Here is a 23,396-nt window from a genome sequence, read left to right on the forward strand (position 1 = left end):
AAAATGATCTATGTCTTTAATGAATAATGCTTGGAAATGATCAAATAAAAAATAATTTAAAAAAAAGTATACCATATATATGGGTTGGACTTTTTGGAGAGCCAGTTGTTATATTTACAGGTATACCACTGTCCAAGTGACTATATAACTAGATATAAAATGTCGTGTCATAAACGAATTAGAAGAGAAAGGAAGAAATTTTTTTAAGTTGGAAGAGGGTATAAGTTTATGTCCCAAAGAAATAAAAAAAAATTAAAAGGATCTATATACAAAAGATATTTCTGGTAGTTCTCTTTTTGTGATAACAAAAAAACTGAAAGCTAAGAGAGTGTTCTCCTACTGATAAGTAGGCCAAACAAATTATGATATAGAAATTTACCTTAATACTAGATAATTAGATGATAAAATGGACAATTTCTGAGAAAACTGGAAAAACTTTAATAAACTGATGCAAAGTAAGCATAACTAAAAACAATTTATAAATCATAACATTCTAGAAACAATTTTCAGAGACTTTATAACTTTAACGAAACACAATGATATAAGTCCAAAAGAATAAAGATGAAACTTTTCAATTCCCTGACGGAAAGACAATCAAAATGGAGAAAAAGACACAGATATGGCCAATATAGTAATTTATGTTGTGAGACTCTTGACATGTATTAATTTTTTAAAACTCATCCAGTGGGGGAGATGATAGAAGGGAAAATTAATGTTTAAAACTTGTTCTTTGATATATAAAAATTTTAAAAAACTATTTAAAAGTCAAGGTCATAATTCTGGAGACTAGAAGGGTGGTGATACCCTGAATAGAGAAAAGGAAAATATGAGTGGGTATAGGTGGAAAAATGAGTTCCATTTTTTTCTTAAACCATTTTCTGTCTTTGAATCAATGCTAAGCATCAATCCCAAGACAGAAGAGTGATAAGGGCTGGGCAATTGGGGTTAAGTGGCTTGCCTAGGTCACACAGTTAGGAAGTGTCTGGATCCAGATTTGAACCCAAGTCCTCCCAAATCTAGGCTTGGCTCTCTATCCACTGAACCACCTAACTGCCCCTGATGAGTTCAATTTTAGACATGTTGAATTTGAAGTACATCCAGTTAGAGATGTCCCATAGGCAACTGGTAGTGTAGAGGTGGAGCAGGTAATATGATTACATATTCTTCTTAGTATTTCAAACATTCAAACAAGTTGTATCATATTTTTTAATTCCTCATATTCATCATTTTTGATGGCATAATTAAGAAGTCATTATTCTTTACGTACCACAGCTTTTTCATCTGCCTCATTGTTAGGAAACCCCTTTCTTTCCAGTTTATTTTTTTCTTTTGGATTATCAACCTTTTAAATTTTTTTTCAAGTTTTTATTTGATCAATTTCAAACATTATTCCTTGGTTACAAAAATCATTTTCTATTCCTCCCTCCCTCCCCCCCCCCCCATAGCCGCACGCAATTCTGATGGGTATTACATGTGTCCTTGGTCAGAACCTATTTCCATGTTGTTGTTTGCACGAGGATGTTCCTTTAGTGTCTATATCCCCAATCATATCCCCCTCGACCCATATAATGAAGCAGTTTTCTTGTTTTTACTCCCACATTGTTTCCTCTGAATGTGGACAGTGTTCTTTCTTATAGATCCCTCCGGATTGTTCAGGAACACTGCATTGCCACTAATGGAGAAGGCCATTAATGTTTGTTTTTTAATTAGAAGTATTGTTCCAAGTATTTTGTTTTTTTCCTCTTTGAGTTACATGCCTAGTAGTGGGAAGTCTAAGTTTAGACCAATTTACATGTTCTACCAAGAATAAATTAAAATGCCTTTCTTTTCAGGGTCCCTCAAATATCAAATATTTCCATTACCACTTTGAAATTACCATTTTGCTAGGTATAAAGCAAAATCTGTTTCAAATTCAGAAAACTTTTTTCAATTTTATATAATCTAAACGATGTGCTTTGTGATCTCTTCTGCTCCTTACATGGTTATGAATTCTTCTCTTAAGAATATAGCTGATGGGGGCAGCTGGGTAGCACAGTGGATTGAGAACCAGTCCTAGAGACGGGAGGTCCTAAGTTCAAATCTTGCCTCAGACACTTCCCAGCTGTGTGACCCTGGGCAAGTCACTTGACCCCCATTGCCTAGCCCTTACCACTCTTCTGCCTTGGAGCCAATACACAGTATTGACTCCAAGACGGAAGGTAAGGGTTATTAAAAAAAAAAAAAGAATATAGCTGAAAATGCTTTGTTCCATTATTTTTTTTAATAAGGCTTTTAAACTTAAAAATTTATTTTTTTCAATTACAGGTAGAAACTATTTTTGACAATTGTTTTTTTGACATTTTACAATTCAGGTTCCCTCCTTCCCTTCCCCTCCATTTCTCCCCACTCACCCAGGTGGTTGCTATACAAGTGCTTTCATGCAATACCCATTTCCATATTCCTCATGCCATGAGAGAAGACACATGTCTCACTTACAACAAAAAACTCATGAAGGAAATCAAGTGAGAGTTGGTGTGCTTCGATCCGAAGACTCCAACAATTCCTTCTTTGGCTGCGGATAGCATCTTTCATGTGGTTATCTTGGAGACTTGTTCCATTCTCCTTTAAAATTTATTTCTCATGTATTCGGGCTGCTTGCATATTTGGAGCATGATCTGCCTAGGTATCGGGGAAAGAATTTGCTGATCTCTCATGCGATTATTGTGGATAAGGAAAGACATAGGTTAGACATCTCTCAACACTCTCAGTGACTTCATCAGCTTTCTCAGTTATACTTGTCATCTCCCTGCAGACATCTCTATGGCCACTCCTACCCCAATCAGTATCTTTTCTGAGCTTCAACTTTATGTCATCAACTGCCTAGTGGATGTTTCCAACTGGATATCCTTCAGAAACATTTCAAATTCAACGTGTCCAAAACAGGTTTCTTCCAAACCTACCTCTCTTCTAAATGTTGTTTCTGTTAAAAGGCACTACCCTTCTTCCAGTCTCCCAATTCCACAATCTTCTCCTTTATTCCTCAATCTCCCTCATCCCAGATCCAATCAGCTGCCAAAGTTTTATCATTTCTATCTGCTCAATATCTCTTGCATCAGACCTTCATTGCATCTTGGCTAGGTTATTGCAATAGCCTCCCCATTGGTCTCCTTGCCTTATTTCTCCCAACTCTTGTCCATCCTCACACAGTTGTCAGTCACTTTCCTTAAGAGACTACCATAATATTCCCTTCTCAATAAACTTCAGTGGCTCCCTACGGCTTCTAATAGTAAATACCTTTTTTTTTAGCTTTTAAAGCTCTTAAAGTCTGGCCTCCAATCTGTTTTCAGCCTCTTCAACTATTGCTGCTTTTCCCATCTTCTGTGAACCAGCCAAACTGGCCTTCTCTCTGGTCCTTTCACACAAAATACTTTGTGTGAAAATACATTTCTCCATCCTTTGTACTGGGTCAAATACAATGGTCTTGCCTGCAATGCATTCTCCCATCTGCCTCACAGAACCATTTTCTTCCTTCAAGACACAGCTTAAGCACCATTTTCCAACTGAAGCATTTCCTAATTCTCCCAGCTGCTAGTGCTTTCTCTCCCTCACTACTTTGTATTTATCTGCTTGGCATTTATTCTGCAAACGTCTCCAAGAGGGAGTATTTAGAGATGTCTTAACTCATATCTCTTGGCCTATCTATAATTACATGAAACTAGGAAATGCTTTGCTGAAAACCTAGGGAAACAGCATCTTATATTGCACACCATAATAAGCTCCAAACATATAAGCAACCTAAGCATGTCATAAATAAATTTAAGGGGGAAAGGTAGGTGGCTCAGTGGATGAAGACAGGCCTAGGAGGTCCTGGGTTCAAATCTGAACTCAGAAACTTCCTAGTTGGGTAATCCTGAGCAAGTCAACTCAACCCCCGTTGCCTAGCCCTTACCACTCTTTTGTCTTAGAACCAATACCCAGTACTGATTCTAAGACAGAAGGTAAGGGTTTAAAATAAACAAATACAATGGAAGGTAAGGGTTTAAAAGATAAATTTAAGGGACAAATTATTTGGTATTTTTTAGCCATATTTGTCTTTCAGTAGAATGTAAGTTTCAGGGCACATAGGTGGCTCCGTGGATAATGTCAGATCTGGAATCAGGAAGACCTAGGTTCAAATCTCCAGACCCTGAGCAATCAGTTAACCCCAATATCTAGGAAAAGGTTACTAACATGAAAATCAAATGGGATATTTATAAAGCACTTAGCACAGTTCCTGGCAGTCATGCACTTGATAAATGCTTGCTTTCTCTTCTTCCCCATATACATGACAGCTTGGTTACATGGAAGATATAAGCTGTTACTATTTCTTCAAAAGAAAGCTCTGTAGTTTAAGCATAGTACTCAAGTTCAATAATTTTCCATTGATGCTAATTAATCGGTCCATCAACTGGTGGCCAACCTTCTATTGATACATTTCTCTGAACTTAGGACTGATCCACAAACAAGAATGTTGCCAAAGCCATGCTCAAAGCCCTTTCTGCTGAGACCAATCAAAGATCATGCTGTAGTGACTCAATCTGGAAACCTGAGATCATCACCACCCAAGGCATCACAGGACTTTGGTGGGAGTATTAAGCATGGTTAGGGAAATAGGCTTATGATAGGCAGAAAATAGCATTTAGTGTAGAGTAAAAGTGATTCCTAATACATTGCTGGTGGAATTGTGAACTGATACAACCACTCTGGAGAACAACATGAAACCAGGCTTAAAGGTGTATACCTGCATGATATGCAATATCTCTACTAGGTCCATATCCCAAAGAAATCAGAGATAAGGGAAAAGTACCCACCTATACCAAAATATTCTGTAGTGACAAAGAATTGGAAACTGAGGGATTGTTCATCATCTGAAAACTGGATGAACAAGGCACGGTATGTGACTATAATGGAATATTATTGTGCCACGAGGAACAATGAACAGGAAAGATTTGTTTAAGAATTGATGAAAAGTGAAGTGAACTAGAACAAAAATATATGATCAACTGTGAAGGACTCTGTTATCAACAAAGCAAGTCTCCAAGATCACAAGGGACTTATGAAGAAAATGCTATCCATTGCCAAAGAAGGAACTATTGGAATCTGAATGCAGATCAAAGCATGCCTTTTTTCACTACACATTCTTCACAAGATTTCTTTTTTAAATGCATATATTTTTCTGTTTTATTTTTTGGTCTGTGCTTTCTTTTACAACATGACTAATATTAATATACATGTTGCATGACTGTATACATAAGTTTTGTAGAAAATGAAAAATAGAAGATGAAAAAGCATTTTCCACATATATATGGTATTTATACACTAAACAGTTTACAGAACATTTTCTTCAAAACAATACTATGAGGAAAGTATAGCAAAGAGATTGAAGCCCCCAAAACTTAATTGATTTGATAAGTCATAGAAGACAGAGAATGGCAGAGAAAGGGCTCAAGCCAAGTTTACCAATTACCACACCCAGTACGCTTTCTGCTCCACCATTTTGGCCCTTAACTAGTAAACATACCTGAATTTCGTACTTCATGAGATTTCTAGTATATGTATATGTGCTTTCTATCACAATATAAGCAACATGGAAATATGAATTACATTAAAGTATGGGTACAGCCTATATCAAACTACTCATTGCCTAAGGGGTGGGGTAGAGAGGGAGAAAATCTGAATTTTAAAATGTCAAAAATTGTTTCTACATGTAACTGAAAAAATGAAAACATTTAGTTAAAAAGTGAGTCAAGAAAGCCCCAGCCTCCCAGATTTCTGCACCTAGAACACAGAAAGTCAAAACAAGTTGAAAATTTAATAAATTATTAAATTTATTCGTATTTTGACTTTTAAAAGTCAGAACAAGATAAAGTTCTCATTTTCTGAAAGGTCTTCTTACAAGAAATACATGAAGTGCACTTAAGATTAATACAAGAAAATAATTGGAATCAAGTTGATCCCTTTGCCCAGTGAGTCTGATATGCTCAAGTTAAAACTTTCAAATCCCAAAGTTGAGACACATAACTTTTCCTATCTAACCTCTAGAGAATTATAGCTTGGCACAGTGTTAAACTGAAATTTCTCTAGAACTTATATTACAACAATGTTCTTAACTCTGGGATCCAACTATGGTACAGAAAGCCTAAAAAGATAAAACTCAACCACTAGCATTTGGAGTTAGAGGGCTTTCAGGAATCAACTGGCATTTACAGATGCTACTTAAGCCCATCAGGAAAGGTAGGGTAGCAGCATACAGGCCTAAAGCATGTCTGATTATCTGGAACATCAGTCATTGACTAGATTAAATCCAGCAGTTAGACATGAAATCTAAAGAACGAGATCACAACTTGATCTGGTTCCATCCTCCTTTTGCTCATTAGGAGGCAAGCAGAGCTCAGCTCTTACAGAAGAGGCTCAAAGCGCTTTGGCCTTGTGCTTATTAATATTAGCAAAGTATGCTGAACTTCAAGTTCCCTGAACAGTTTCCAAAGCAGGTTTCCTGGAATAAAAAAGGAAATAAGAATCTTGAAATCCAGATGATTAATAAAACAACATTTTCTACTGTGTGCAAAGAACTTCTATTTACAATGTTCTATATATTAGGAGATTTTTTTGAAGATAACACTTTTGCTTCTGTTACCTCCAGTTAATAGGGTCTGCCTGAGGGCATTGAGTTCTTTTATTTTCATGAATTTCACGAAGAATTCTGTTTTCATGAATTCAAAGTGACATTTTATATGTAGATTTCTCTGTTGAAACTGATTCCACAAAGAAACCATTCAAGAAATAAAACAAAAATTTCTCAGTTTATATAATTTACTTTTAGGAAAAAAACCCAAACTCTGGGTTCCAACTATGGTACAGAAAGTCTAGTGACAGAGTTACTGTCATACAGCAGAACTTAATAATCTCTTTCCACCAGTTTCCTTCGGAAAGCTCTTATGTTCTGAAATTTTTGTTTTAACACTTTGCTACATGGTCTATAGGCCAAGAAAGTAACAAGACACACCTGAAAAATACCAGTACTCTGAAAAAAAATGTTCCTTTCCATTTGCAAGGATTAAGAATTTTACTCTTTAATCCTAGAAACATTTACTTATGCTGATAAAAGAGGTCAGTTACATTTTATCCTATCCAGTACCAGTAGGCATTAAATTTAAGACTATGAATCAGTTGAAATTCTAGGTGTGCTTGGGTAGTATGGAAATGTAATAAAAATTTATCATTCACAACACTATAAACCCTACTAAATACTCTTAAAAGGGTTTTCAAGAACTTTACTGGAAAATTAATCCCAGCCTTAGGCAAATAAGGCCAATAGGCCATCCTAGTTCAAAGTCTGATGAAACACTCAGTGCTTTATCGTCGCTCCATGGACAAGAAGTTAGACTTTCTGCTATCTCTATTTTGCTACAACTTACAACGTGACCAGTTTATATATGAAGTAACCAGTAAATACTGGAAGAGATGAAAATAAAAAGCAAGAGAAGTAAAAGAAAAAAATACCAGTTATTTACATATCTACAGTTATCACCGTAGAGTAGAAATTAGAAGTGCAAGATACCAAAACCTGCCAAAAAGGAGGGAGCTAAGATGGAGTCAAGAGTTTCGAAGGCCACAAAAAAATGGGGTTCTGACCATGATCCTTGCTGTAACCATGCCCATAAGAAAAGATACTGCTAGGGGCAGTTAGGAGAATGGTAGATAGAACAGCAGGCCTGGAGTCAAGAGGACCTGGATTCAAATCTGGCCTTAGACACTTCCTAGCTGTGTGACCCTGGGCAACTCTCTTAATACTCTTTGTTGCCTGGTCCTTGCCCTTCAGTCTTAGAGTTGATGCTACAACACAAGGTAAGGGCTTAAAAAAAAAAAGATAATGTTGCTTCTAGTTCTTCTATGTAAACCTTAGGATGGGAAAAATAATCCAAAAAAACTCTGAAACAAATTTTGAGTTCATTTATCTATTAAGGAACGTAGCAAAGCCTGGTTCATCATGTCATCTTCATCCACGTCATAATCCTGAGGACATAAACAGAGTATTGTGCAACATGAAATCTCAGCAACAAGATGGTGATGATCATGTAGTGATGAGGGATGGGAGGATGGACATAAATTATACTTAGTTAAGATGGAAATTGTACAAATTTTCCTTTTAAGAGGGCAAATGAAATTTAAGAGTGGAATTAACCAATTAACAAGCATTAATTAAGTGTGGCAGGGCACTAACAGCAAAGTTTTTCTAGAATTAGTAACATCAGCATGGCTCATTTCTACTTTTAGGCAAGAAAGGAATCCATCAGGAATTTTATTAATTACTGAAATGAAAGTAATTTACAGTAATTTACCATTTACAGTGTTTTCCCTCACAGCAACCTCATGAAGTGGTAAAAGTATAATTGCCCCCATTTTACAGATGAGGAAACTGAATCTTGGAGAGAAAGAGTAAAGACATTAACAAAGTAGAAATGCTGGGGCTCAAACCAAAGTTTCTTGACTCCTATTTCAATGCTTTTTTCATTACCCTGTCTCTGCTGTGCTTATCCCATCATTAGAACCTGACAATTATTACCATGTAGTACTATGATACAACTAAAGGTACATTTGCATATATTAAGTTCCTCCATTTTTAAAAATAAAATTTAGTAATAATTTTTTAAAAGCTTCTAATATTATTCATTATTTTGATGGATTTCTTTGCTTTTAATTCTTTTTTTATTTTTAGAATTTCTATTTTAGTAATTAGAGGTCTTATTTTTTTGTTGTTGTTTTCTAGTTTTGTTTTTTAAAAGTTGTATGCCCAATTCATTAACATGTTCTCTTTTTTCTTGATGAGAGTATTTAGAGCTAAAGAAGTCTTCTGGATGCATCTAAAAACTTTAGGTTGTCATTATCTTTGATGAAATAATTTACTATTTCTATAATTTGTTCTTTAACTCATCAATTCCTCAGGATTGATTTATTCAGTGTGCAGTTAATTGTTAATCTTCCTTCAATGACCCTTTATTTCTGCATTTGTTTATGAGGTTTTTGTCCTAGTACAATCTTCATAATGCTACCATGCTAAGGATTATATGTATTTTCTCCTATTCACGAATCATACCACAGAGAACCAGTATATGTAAAAATTTAGTTTAAATTAATTTAACTTAATTCACTTTGAAAATCAGTCTAAGTCCATAATTTCTTTCTTGTCTTTTTTTAGTCAGATTTGTCTTAAGCTTTGAAAGGGGAACAATGAGGTCTCCAAATCCTATGATTTTTATTCTGTATTTCTCCCAGTAATTCACTTAATTTTTCTTTTAAGTATTTAGATGACATGTCATTAAATGTATATATTTTAACTATTGATACTAATTCTTGGTGCCTTTAAACATAATATAACTTTTGCTGTTGCCTTGCCTGAAACCATGACTATTAAGTTCTTGATACCAGCTAGTTTTTCTCTAATCCTCTATTTTAATCTAAATATGAATCTTTATGCTTCCAGTATATTTCTTATAAAGAATATGTTGCTGAATTCTATTTTCTAATTTCTCTTCATTTTATAATTGAGTTCACCTCATTCACATTTATTAATTGTGTATCTCCCTCCATTCTACACTCCAGACTTTCTCTTTTTGCCTTGCCCACTGCTCAACTCTTTACAACAAAGAGGGTGGAAAGGAGTGTGCTCAGCATCCATGCTGTAGTTTGAAGTTATCTACTTCTCCTCTGTCCTTCTTTTTCTTCCTCTCCTACAGCCTAAATCACTGGGCTTTTTGTTTAGTTCTTTTTTAAACCATTTTTTCCTTTTAAAGCCATCTTCACAATCTACCCTCCTGAGGTTAAATAATTTGTTTTGCTTAGGACTAATCCCTCCTTGAATCTACCACTAATTTCCTACTTCACTACTTTTTTCTCCCCCAAGTTCAATCTATTTCTATATTAAACTTTGTATATACTACTCCCTCTGATTCAGAAAAAAGTGACATTCACAACCTTGTTGTCATATTCTTTTAAGTTATCTCATCTCACCTTCCTTCTTTTAGGTTTTTTTTTTTTTAATCTTCTCCTCCCTTTCTTCTTTTAAGATAATCACAATATAACAAAACCACTTCCACATCCTCTGGGTTATTTAACTCTTTCTATGACCCTTACTGACAACATGTAAGTTCCTACAATTTCCTAACTTGGGTCTGTGGGAAGACAAATATAGCTTCTGATTAAAACCAATTAAACACACTAAAGATAGGCTAAATTCTTCCAGATCATAGCAGCAATGTCCACTTTCAGATGTAAAATGAGTAGAAGCCTTACATATCAAAAGACAATTGGGAAAAATCAAGGGTAATTAAACTTTCTTTTACTATTTCTTCATCCTAGTAACTGATTATAATTTCAGATCCCACTGTTTCTTAGATCTAGCCTGATTCACTACAGTTTAAAACTGCATTTGGAATGAAAGAGAAATTTAACAGATGAAGTACTATACTATATGAACTATAGTTCTTAAAACAGACATTAATAGACTATTTAGGGGGAAAATATTAAACATGTAACAATCCTGATGGATTTCCTGATTGCTTTCCTCACAAGAGTAGGACTAATTCAGCAGGAAAATTTCCATCTTAGAAGTTATCACTCACCACAAAAGTGTCATAGGAAAATTGATGTCTGCGCTGAATGTGATCCATGAAATTAGCACTCCGGTAATTTGGGTCCCCCCAGGGCATTGAGGCACAAATTGGACAAACCTTTAAACCAAGAGAAAAACAAAAAATCACAAAATTTTAGAAAATGAGGATCTTATTTATCTAGTTTTAATCACCCATTTTCTACATAGGGAAACTAGGTTTATTGATAGACTCCCTACTCCAGTGCTCTTCTCAGTGCTGAATTATATAACCCTCTCAAAACATGATTTCTAAAATCTAAACAGTAATCACACCATAGAGGATTAACACACCTTTATTTTCAACATCTAGCACATCTATTATATAATGGGTGCTTAATGAATGTTTGATGATAAAGTAGCAACACCAGGCAAATAATACAAGAAATGCTATCAGGTTCTAGATAATAAGCTGCCAAGTTAAGTGTAAAGGTAGTATGTACTGAAGTCATAGAACAAGAAAGCACTGCCTAAAAACAATTAGTTAAAAATAAAATGAGCATTGTATATTGTGATAGCTTAAGAAGGCTTCACAAACAAGGGATAAGAGTTGGGCCTTGAAATATAGACAGGGTTTGAGGAAAAGAAAAAGGTGGAGGACACTAATAGGAGAGGGAAAGTGCTAGCAAAGGATAGCCCCCAAAATAGCTACAGTTCAAGGAAACCACTCCATTGTGAATCCAGGATAAAGCTGGTGACATCATTCAATTAAAAGACAAATTATCAATTATTATAAGGAAAAATTAATCCATGTTGTCAGTAAGATGGAGCAAATCTGGGTATTTGAAAAAAATTCAAAGGCATAATAATAGGCTGGTCAAGTAGTGTCCTCTGAATTATCTTTTATCATCAATCTAAATATTCATACTGGGCACTTTCTATAGAAAGAAAAATTAAGTTTAAAGAAAATCCATATTACCACTGATTTAGTATCCGTGCTGTGGTATATTTTGCAGTGTTCACCTAGTCCTTCTTGATCAAAGTTCTTCTCAGGACAATAAGGACATGGAAAGGTGAATCTGTTAGGAATATTCCTAGAGGGGGGAGAAAAATCACCTATACAAGTCAATAACTACACAATTAGAAAACTAAGGTAAATTTCAGCAAATATTTATTTACTGTTAAAACCTTTACCTTTCATCTTAGTATCAATACTATATATTGGTTCTAAGGCAGAAGAGTGGTAAGGTCTAGGCAATGGGGGTTAAGTGACTTGCCCAGGGACACACAGCTAGGAAAAGTTTGGGGCTAGATTTGAACCCAGAATATCCATCTCTAGGCCTGGCTCTCAATTCACTGATCTACTTCACTGCCTCCACATCAAATATTTATTATGTGAAAATCTATACTAAGCATTTCAGAAAAATCATGTACTATAAAATTCATTACAAAGATGATTTGAGAAGGAGAATGGTATACCAGAAAGAGTGCTATGCTTGAAGTGAGATTTGGTTTCAAATCCAAGTTAAGCAACTTAATTTCTCTAAGCCTCAGTTCCTCAATCTACAAAACAAGGATTAAAATACTGGCATTAACTACCTCAAAGAACTATTAATGAGTAAAGTATTTTGTAAAACTTAAATAAACTCAAGAAATATTAAATCATGTAGCCCCTCCTTCCTCATTGACATTTACCAAGGGCCTAACTTGCTTAAGGTCAGTCAACTTGTTAGTGACAAAGGCAAAGCTAGAACTCAGGACTCTTAATTCCCAGTCCAGTACTAAATAAAATGCAAACATCAACCAACTAAAACTAATAAAATGCTTACACTTCTACCTTCTTGAAGTTATTAAGACATTTATAAATGTTAAGTGTCTAACACCTTTGGTTCAGGAAAGGAGTGGTTGAGTGGTAACATTTACCTTGGCTGATGTGCCATATCCTTAGTAGTAGCCTTAACACCTTCCATTAGGTAGCTCTGATACTTGGAACAGGAAGCCACATGGTTACGCATTTTTGACAGAACCAGCTAGAGAATCAATATGAAAGAGCTAGTTAGAATGTTTAAAAGAGGGGAAAGAATTCCTGCTTTGTCCAAGGGATTGAGGTCCTATAGACAGAGAAAGGAAAAATTGATTGGAGTCAAAAAGTCAAAAATAAAGGTGTCTGACATAAGCCTCTTGCCTTAGCTTCTTCACAATTCTCAAGTTACTGGCCAACTGGGGATGCCCATCCTAGAATCATTTTACAGAACAGCTAGGATAGTTAGAATTTAACAAATACAATGTACGTAGAAGAAAGTAATACCAAGAGATGGAAACTGATTGGCCTAATATCACATAAGCATAGGTCTCCTCTTTTCAAAAAAATCTTATTTCTAGCTCAGGTTGAATTGGTTGTATAAAAAAAAAAAAAGCCCCTGAAAAGTCAAGGCTGGCTAGAAGAGGGTCAAATATATAGCTTATGCTAAAACATAAAACACTGTGTTAAATGAGTAACAGTCAGGAAAGAGTTATATTCAATTCATTTGCTCAACAACCATTAACTGTGGTGAATTGTGTGAATGTGAAGAATTGTGCTATATACTGATATAACCCCACTCTAAAGGAGCTTAAGAACGAATGGGGAGAAAGACATACATATATAATTATGATATAAGGGAGTAATAAGTAACAAGGGAAAGGCCCAGGCAAAATACTATGAGAGATCTGAGGGAAAAGATAATTTTCATATATATATATATAACATCAGGAGATGCTTCATGGAGGAGTTGGCACCTAAGGTGGTACCTTGAAGGGAAGGAATTCAATACATATGCAGGGGAGGACAAGGAGGGAGAAGTCTATTCTAGATATTTTGGAGGTGATAATTTAAGAGGCTCAGGAAAGGAAAGTCATGCCACAGACTATGTTCTCAAGAGCTTCTAATCTAAGATAGAAGATATGAATAAATCAGATTCAGGAAAGGTAGAAAGAAATCTGAAGACTGAGAGCTACCACAGGGGAATATGACTGTGCAAAGTTAGACCCCAGAGTTAGAAAGGGAGGGGATTTCAATAGATGAAAACGGAAGGGAGAAATTATTTTAGGAAGAGGATGGCTGTAGCAAAATAAAGACCAGAGGGCAAAAGAATGAGGATAACCTAGTATTGCTAGAATAAAGAACATGTGAAGTAGCAAGAAGTAATGCTAGAAAAAGATAGGTTGGAGCCAGATGACATTATTCCCATGCTAGAACTTGGGACCTTTATTTTAATTCAGGAACCAATGAGAAGTTACTTGAAAGTTTTTGAGTGGGGAAGATTATAATTATAAATATTATATAGGCAGCCAAGTAAAGAATGGATGTGAGAAGGGAGACTAAAGGTAAGACCAGTTAAGCAATAATACTCTAGGTGAGAAGTGATAGAAACTTGAACAAAATTGGTTGTAGTGGGAATGAGAAAGAGGAGACAGACAAGAGATTTTACAAATCAGTAGGACTTGGCAATTGTTTGGATGTGAGGGGTGAAGGGGAAGAGTTATAGACTGGTAGCAACATCAATAGAAAGCTCTATTGCCCCTTCTAATATTTTCTTTGTTGATGTTGCTACCAGTCTATAATTGTTATAAAACAGGAGTGAGAGGGGTAAGAAATTAAGACTATTAAAGGCAATGAGTATAGGCTACTCCTAGAAGTTTAGTTGCAAGAAGACAGAAAATTAGCTGTAGAAAAAAGGGAAGGATTTTTTTTTTAAAGGATAAAGATATGATTGTGGGCTGAAGAGAAGGCTCCAGAAAAGAGTAACAGAGTGGAAAGGTTAGCCTTAGCAAGAAGGCGCCTCTTCCTCCAAAACCGGAAAGAGTATAAGTTAGGAAAGACAAGTTTAGTGTCAAATTCTGAGGAAATTCAAATACAGTAGAAAGTACCAGTACCTAAGAGAGGGAGAAGGCAATGGAATTTGAGGACTAGGAAGACAAATATGTGATGGCATAATATCAATTAGCTGACAAGTATTTATTAAGAACCTATTATGTTCCAGATACTCGTTTAAGTGCTAGACATACAAATACAAAGAATGAAATGATGGCAGTTCCGAAAAAGTTTACATTATAAAGTGACATTATAAAATAGACTGAGGGTCTAGTGGAGGTTTAAAATCAGAGGAATATACTTAAGAGCTGGAAGGGGTCTAAAAGGTCATCTATTCTAAGTCCTTTGTTTTTATAGATGAAAAAATGAAGGCCCAGAAATATTAAATAACTTGCCCAAAATCACACTGGTAATGTGTGAGACCTGGAATTTGAACTTGGACCATGAGGGTAGATAGCACGAACTTATTTAATGGAACATTAATTTCCTCCAGCAGTGGAAATGGCAGAAGAAAGAGATTAAAGAGCAGAGTGTTAGAAACAGCTGTTAATAGGGTAGAAAGGAAAGTGAGGACAAATTATTAAGACTGTAGAATAGAGAAGAAATCCAAGAACTGGAGATAATGAAGGATGTGAAAAGCAAAATTAGAGAAAGGTCTATGAGATCTTTTCCCTACCTGTGTAGATTGTCCTCTAAACTAATTCCTGCCCAAGTTCCAGGAGCTGTGACCTGCAAATTTTCTAGCCTCTCTGGAGGTTAGTTTTCTCCTTTGTAATATGAGGAAGTTAGACTAGATATTTATTTCTTTTTTAAGCCCTTACCTTCCATCTTGGAATCAATACTGTGTATTGGTTCCAAAGCAGAAGAGTGGTAAGGGCTAGGCAATCGGGGTTAGGTGACTTACCCAGGGTCACACAGTTTGGAAGTGTCTGAGGCCAAATTTCTAGGCCTGGCTCTCAATCCACTGAGCTACCCTGCTGCCCCCTAGATAATTTATTTCTTAGTCTTTCCATCTCTAAAATTCTGGGACTATGCTAGCCAGTGGGTTTTAATTTATTAAAAAAGTTGTTAATAAAAAAACTTTTACTGGACTGAAGAATTTAGCTTCCATAATAAATAATTCCATGACAATATCAACTTGAAGAGGCTGTCCAAAAGGTTATTTTTTTATTTTTATTTTTTTTACTTATGGTGAGGTCTTTGCCTTGTAGATACACATTCTGGACTTAGTAAATCTTTTGTTAACTTTTCCACTTAAACTTGGCCACTAAACACGAGATTAGTTCATGTCTAAATCTGATAGGACTTAAGACAAAGAAGGAATACAAATTTATAACATTAATAAGCAGACTGACAAATAACAGATCTAGAAATTTTAAGATTCAATTCTGAATTGCCCTTTCTATAAAATCTGGTAATTACATTAAGCAGAAACATATTTAAAGCCTACAGAAACTCGAGAATATTTAATTGTAAAGAACTGAGAACTAAAGATTCAGAGCTGGGAAGAAACTCAAGCTATTAAGTACAACCTTCCATTTAAAGATGCTGAAACTATGGTTCAAAAAAAGGTTAAATATATTGCTCAAAGTTACATAGGTAGTAAATAGTAGAGTTAGGGATTTAAATCCAAATTCTGACTCTAATAGCATCTCTTCAGAAGTTCAAATATTATACTTTCTTTTGTCTGGTATTGATCCTCAAATCCTTATTATTGTTTGCATAATAACTCAAATTTATAAAAATTTCCACTAAAAATAATTTCTTTATTAGAGCACTGTGATATAGTCTAAGAGTTATTATTCCTATTTTACAGGTGAGGAAAGTAACTCATATCTATAAAATGACTTCCCCAAAATCAGCAAAAAGCTCCAAAAAATATTCTTTTTACTCCATAAAACAAGAAGCAAGCAACACAAAAGTGTTAACCTTCGGAGTAAGGCAAGAGGGCCAAAATTCCCATTCACACACTTACTAGCTGCCTAACCCTGGGTACTCCTTCTTTTGTTTCCTTTGCTGGATCCTCTTCCAGAACATGCCTCTCTGACCACAGGTGTCATTCAGGACTCAGTCTTGGGCCCTCTTCTCTTCTCCCTCCTTCATTTGGAGATCTCATCCACTCCCAGGGATTTAATTATTTCTATGCTGATGATTCTCAGTCCCAGCCTCTTTGCTAACCTCCAATCTGCATCTCCAACTGCCTTTCAGATGTCTTCAACTGGATATCTAGTAGCCATCTTAAACTCAACATGTCAAAGATGGAACTTATCTTTCTCTCTAAACTGCAACCCCTTCTTACCTTCCCTATTCCCAGTCCCTCTGGCTCCAAACCAAAGAGTCATCCTTTGTTTTTTACTACCTCTCCCTCCTGATAACACAAGCTATTGCCAAGACCTGTCAATTTCACCTCTATATCATCTCTCAAATATACCCTATTTACGTTAAGGATATATGGTTTGGTTCTGTCTTATGATATACTGCCACCACTCTGATGCAGAGTACTCTCATCATCTCACACCTAGCCTATTGGTGGATCTGCCTGCCTCAAGTCTCTCTTCACTCCAATCCATCCTCCACTCAGCCATGAAATTTATTTTCCTAAAGCAGAAGTCCAACTACATCACTCCATTACTCAATAAATTCCAGTGGCTCCCTGTCACCTCCAGAATCAAACATAAAATCCTATTTGCACTCAAAGCCCTTCATTACCCCTACATTTTCAGTCTTTTAACATCTTACTTTCCAAAATGTCCTCTTCAATACAGTGACATCCTCCCAGATATTCCACAAACAAGACATTCTTTCTCTGACTATACTCCAAGCTTGGAATGCTTTTCCTCCTCATCTCCTCTTACTGGCTTCCTTTAAGACTTCCAACTAAAATCCCATCTTTTACAGAAAGCCTTTCTCAGACCCTTAACATTCAATTCCAGTGCCTTCTTTTAATTATCTTCTTTGTATTTCATATATAGCTTGTTTTCTCCCCTATTAAGTTGTGAGCTCCTTAAGGCTGCAGGATTGTCTTTTGGCTGTTTTTTTCAACCCCAGCCCTTAGCACAATGCAGCAAACATAGTAGGTGCTTAAAAAAGGTTTTCTGATTGACCTGCCAACTTATTCTCTTTGACCATTTAGTTGTCTTTTCTCTCATAAAATGGGGATAAAATTCTCATACTGCCTAAATCCACAAGTCTGCAGAAAGTACTGTGTTAAACTTTCAAATGCTTTATATCAGATTTTATTATTATTATTATTGAACAGCACTTAGAATAAATTCCCTCACTTATTTATCAACTGAATTTCAAAATGCATCTTTATGCTTCCATCTTGATTGTTGCACATACATTTTTCTTGCAGCCACTACAGGTTGCCTCCGTTGCTTCAATTTGCTTTTCTAAGTCCATAGCTCTGATTCCTGGAGATAAAGCACTTCGACAGACTCCACAAACAGGTTTCTTCGGTTTCAGACACTGTTGCAGGCAAAGAGCACAAAAACTAAAATAGAAACAAAATTTGACAAGAGTTCACAGTAAGAAACCTGCTGTGTATGTCCTCATCAGGCAACCAGCACTCCATCAATAGCAATTTATCCAATTTGGTGAATTTAAGACAAGATATTTACAATAAAACTTACCAGAAAATCTGCAATGGGAATGTATTACCAATAGCAGTCATATTGATAACAAGTACATTCCATTAGTATCATTTGCTTTACCATCCAATATTCCCCCCAATTTTTGGTGAACTGTCATTACAATTGACCTCAGGTTTGCTAAAGCAAGATAGTGTTTTTGTGGGAAGAACACAGATGGCCAAATATGCATATTGAACACAAGTGTGAGCCATCAAAATAGTAAACTAAGCAGATACCTAATCCCTAGGAAACAATGAAAAGAGACCAGGAAAATGAAAAGTTCCAACAATAATTTATATTTGTATAGTATTTCATCTTCACTTCTATCTCATTTAATCCTTATAACAATCTTACAAAGTAGGAAGGGTTGGGGTTATTATATCCACTTTTTCAGATGAAAAAGCTGAGACTCCAGAGAGATGATCTAACTTCCTCAAAAAACACAAAGATGAGTTAGTGGCAGAAACAGAACTAGAATCCAAACATTCTGATTCACTGTCCTGTGTAATTTCTACTAAATATATAGCAAACTACTTCGAATTAAATCTTCAACTACACAGTGAAGTATAGATGATATCCCAACTGTTATTTAGCACTGTGGATGATTGTAGTATTATAAATCACATCCAACTAAGTTTATTTTAATTCCATTATTATTTTTAAACCCTTTGGATTTTCAAATAGGCTTTCAGTTTCAATTTCTTATCTTTTTCCAACATGGCCTACTAATGCCCCACCCACTTTCTCTATTTTGATTGCTAAAGATCATTTTCTCCCTAGCTTACCACTAAACTAGATAGTACCCTAGACACCAAATTCATTTACAAAATAAGCATACAAAAAAAGTTAGGGAAAGGGGAAAAATAAATGTCTCAAGTTAAAAATGCTACAGTATAACTGTCCAAATTTACAAAGTACAATCAAATTTCAAAGGTTAATTTGGTATATTCTGAATATAAAGTGTATTCTGGTAGGCAGCACTATGTACCTCTCACAAAGCTCATTTTGTGAACTTTACACAAAGCTCCTCAGTTATTAAGCTTTTCCAGCTCCTGTTCACCATACTACCACTCCCCATCTTCATTCCTTCAGTTTGCTTCCCTTTCCCTAGCTGAGTCTTATTTCTTTTTCTATCATCACAGAATATTAGACACAGAAGGGCCTTTATAGTCATCAACTTCCTTTTCTCTCTCACCCATTCTCTCCTTCGCCTCTCTTTATTCAGGTTCCCATTCTGGGTCTACCGTTCTCCCACCTCTGTAAGGCACCACCTTTTCACCAGGTTTAATCACTCATCTTTCTCTACAGCTCTCTTCCTCACTCTAGATCCTAGAGTCCCTTTCCCAAGAACCCTTAGCCCCACTTCCCCTCCCCCACACCTGGGCCCCATTATCTGATCTTTGTTTCTCCTTTCTTTTCATTCCCTCGCCAGTCCTCTCGTCTCTCTCCAGAAATACCCCCCAAGTTATCACCCTCATCCAACAATCCGCTTGCCTCCCAGTCCCTCAATGCGTCCCTGCGTCACCCCCCCTTGTTCCCCCCCCCCACCCCCGGTCTCTCCCACCTCAGTACCTGCCATCATCCCTCCCTCCCTTCTCCTTCCTCCAGGGTCTGCTCTCTCCCAGAAGAACCCGGTCAAAGGCGGCCCCGCCCCCTGAGAGCCCCAGCCAGCGTCCCCAGCTTCAGTCAAGACCCTCAGTCTGCGCCGCATCAGTCAGAGCCCCCAGCACTCCCCGCCCGGCTCCAGCCAGAGCCCCTAGCCCCCTCCCTCGGAACCAGCACCCCGCTACCCTGTCTCAGTCAGCGGCCCCAGCCAGCGCCCCCAGCATCCCCACCCCCCTCAGCCAGCGCCCTCGGCCCCCTCAGAGCCAGTTATCATGGCCCCCAGCCCCCCTCCGAGTGCAGTTATCTTCCTTCAGCCCTCTCCCCGCTTACACGTGTCCGCAGGGCACCTGCACCGGCTTCTCGTACACCTCCAGACACACCGGGCACGTGAAGCGCGACAAGGGATTTGCTGCTGCGGTGGCCCCAACCAGCCCAGAGCCGCCGTCCAGCGCCATCTTGTCGTCCCCCAGGGCTCCGCCGAGAACAGGGCGACGGCGGCCGGGAAGTCCGCGCCGAAGGGCGAGGCGGGGGCGGGGCAGGGTAGAAGGAGGCGGGGCGGGCAGATGGAGGGGGAGGGGAGATGATTGAAGTGAGGAAGGGAATAATAATATAATAAATAGCATTTTGTACGGGATGTATGATTTTTATGATTTTTAGTTGTAATAGCTTTAACTTTAAGCCTTAAAAATGATGATTTTTAATTTTAATAACTTTAACTTTAAGCCTTAAAAAAAAAAAACTTGCTTTCTGTCCTAGCATCAATTCTAAGACAAGATTGGGAGTGACTTGCCCAGGGTCGCATAGCTGAGGCCACATTTGAACCCAGGTTCTAACTCCATGTCTGACTCTATCCACTGTGCAACCTACCTGCCACTTAAGTTTAAGCTTTAACAACTTAAAACTGCTCTGATACTTTTGGGACACTGTATATTAATTTACAAATATTACCTCATTTTGTTATTATCTCTGTTTTATAGATGAGCCAACTCAGGGCAGCTTCAGGCTTCCAGGTCCAGCTTTCTATCTGCTTTATTACCTAGCTGCTTAGGATAATAGCTACAGAACTCACTCTCATTTTCTCTCTCACACTTTCCCTCTCCATCTTCCCCTCCCCCCAATAAACTCCAGGGTCTCCCTATCAACTCCAGGATCAAATAGAAAATCCTTTGTTTGCCTTTTGTAGCCCTTCATTTCTAAGTCCCATCTTTAAACTAAAAGTCTTGTCCTCCCCCTACATTCTCTGTAATCCAATGACACTGGCCTCTTTGCTGTTCTCAATTCTAATACCTCCCCCCACTGATTCTTTAAAATTCATCTTGTTTGCTAGTACTTGTTGGCATGTTGTCTCTTCCATTTGACTGTGAGCTCCTTGAAGGTAAGGACTGAGTTTTTGCCTTTCTTTTGTCAACTAGAAAAAACACAGAACTATTAAATAGTCAAAATCACTCTTTAATCAAGGGAAAAGGGGTTAGCGCTACTAATACGACAACAGAGCTGCTTTCCAAGACTGCACCGGAGTCAAGACACCCTGGTCACCAGCCCCTGGGAGTGCCACCGACTCAGGATGGACTCCAAGGAACAAAAGAACTTGGGGAACCTATATACCACTCTAGGTGACCTGGGGGGTTTAGGATTAGAGGGACAGTTGATTGACTTTACAATGGTAAGAAAGGAAAATGAAGAGTTCCAGACAGGAATAATAGTGAGGGGCTGGGGCCCTACAATGGACACAAAAGGGAAAGACTCAGCCTAGGGCTGGGTCACCTTGGTCATGGACTTTAGCCTAGGGGTAAGAAACCATTGGGACAAAAGGGATGTTCAATATTGGATGGGATTAGCTGTTCTCACCCAAACTACCAGGAAGTTCACTGTCTGGTGAAGAGGGACCTTCCCTCAAGGGGAAACTCTCCTGTGACAAGGTCAAAACCTGGGGTTTCTATACTCAAACTAAATAAACTGGGGATCTCTATATTTCCATGTTGACACTTTATACTATCAATGGCAGCCTAGATTTGAGGAGACTCACCTTCTTGAATTCAAATCTGGTCTCTGACACTTTCTAGCAGTGTGACCCTGAGAAAGTCACTTGACTCATCCATAAAATGAGAATGAGAAGGAAATGGCAAACTTCTCCAGTATCTTTGCCAAGAAAGCTCCAATTGGGATCTGTTCGACCCGGTTCTGGTTTCCCAAATTAGGAGGCACAACAGATCATGTAAAAGCAAGAGGTACTGTTTTATTATGAGCTTTGGTCCCACCGCCTCCAAGGCAGATGGGACCCAGAACGAAGGGGAGAGAAAGATTATATAGGGTAGGTTTGAGTTGCAGAAGAGGATATCTTATGGGAATACTGGGTAGGGTTACGTCCTTAGGGTTAAGGGCCATTATCAGTTCCTGGAAGGGGGTGTGTGACAGGAACCCTTGGGGTTGGGGTCCTTATCAGTTCCTAGCACATTCTAGGATATGGTAACTGGTTCTTCATTAACTTGACTACCTGGGCTGTAAGGGCAAGGGGGTCAGGAAAAAATAGATACCAGGGCTGGTCCTTCAGATGGAAAAGAATTGGATACAACTGGAAAAAAAAAAGACTAAAAAACAAATATTGCTAAGTACTGGTACATATACTAGCTGAGTAACCCTGGACTAGTTGCATAACTTCTGTGTTCTAGAAAGTGTTAACTGGGGGAAAAAACCCCACAGAACTATTAAATAGTCAGAAAAGCCACTCTTTAATTAAGGAAAGGGGTTTAGTGCCAAATTGGGCCTCCACGTAGAGCTGCTCGCTAACACCCACGCAGAGTTCTGAGGATTGAAACTCTGGTTGCTTTGGACACTGACCCCTGGGAGAGCCAACTGTGCTAGATTAACCTAGATTAACAACTCCAAGGAATAAGAGAATTTGAGGAACTTATATGTCTTTTGGGAAACTGAGGGACTGGAAAATATGATTGATTGACATTACCTTGGTTACAAAGAAATGGGAGTATTCAAACTATATGGACAGAATATTATCAAGCTTGGGAAGAGAATCCTAGCTAGAGGCTAGGGTGTAAGGGAAGGGGCTGCTTAAAATGGATACTAAAAAGGGGGTCTCAGATGTGGGTCTTCCTGGGAAAGGGTCTCTGATACAATGGGGAAGACTATCTAAGACAAAAAGAGTACTTAGCATTTGCTTAGCTGCACCCAACTGGGATTGGCATTTACCTTAGGTGGGTTATTCTGGTTATTCCTTCTATAATTACTAATCTGAGATTCAATTCAGGGTGGATTCTTTAGTGAACCAGGACCAGCTTTAGGGTCTCCAGCTTGCCAGCTAGTCCTAAAACTTGGGGTTCATTGGATCTTATTAGGCTACAAGTTTAGGGTTTCTAGATTCCACGTGGACAAAAGCTTTCTAAGACTAGAAATTTTTGAGAAACTATTGACCTTTATTGTAGAGGGAATTCCTTCATCTGGGAGTTGCCTATCCCAATGAAATCACAGCTACCATCCCTATCCCTATTTGACGGTTAAGACAATTTTCTATACTTCAGTGAATCTAGGTAATGCTTTTAACTTTCAGGGGATATGTTGGCTTATTTTGTCCAAATATCCATGGGTTATGCCAGTGTTTGCAAATGTTTTGGTCTCAGAACTCCTTTCTACCAACAAGAATCTCAGGACTGAGCATTCTGTACTATGACTTGGAAGACAAGGTGGC

At 37.5% G+C, this 23,396-nt stretch overlaps 1 protein-coding gene across 1 annotated transcript; it reads right to left on the reverse strand.

Annotated features, from left to right (window-relative positions):
* Positions 1-5,828: 5,828 nt before the first annotated feature.
* RNF114 (ring finger protein 114) lies at positions 5,829-20,261 on the reverse strand. Its single transcript, XM_001378862.4, has 6 exons — positions 20,027-20,261; positions 17,802-17,952; positions 12,530-12,636; positions 11,586-11,700; positions 10,641-10,748; positions 5,829-8,034 (listed from the first exon to the last, which is right to left on the reverse strand). Exons 1-6 carry the CDS (start codon positions 20,149-20,151, stop codon positions 7,969-7,971), a joined length of 672 nt encoding a protein of 223 aa, XP_001378899.1. The 5' UTR covers positions 20,152-20,261; the 3' UTR covers positions 5,829-7,968.
* Between the last annotated feature and the right edge of the window lie 3,135 nt (positions 20,262-23,396).

The sequence above is a fragment of the Monodelphis domestica genome, chromosome 1, assembly GCF_027887165.1.
Source record: "Monodelphis domestica isolate mMonDom1 chromosome 1, mMonDom1.pri, whole genome shotgun sequence".
Lineage (NCBI taxonomy): Eukaryota > Metazoa > Chordata > Mammalia > Didelphimorphia > Didelphidae > Monodelphis > Monodelphis domestica.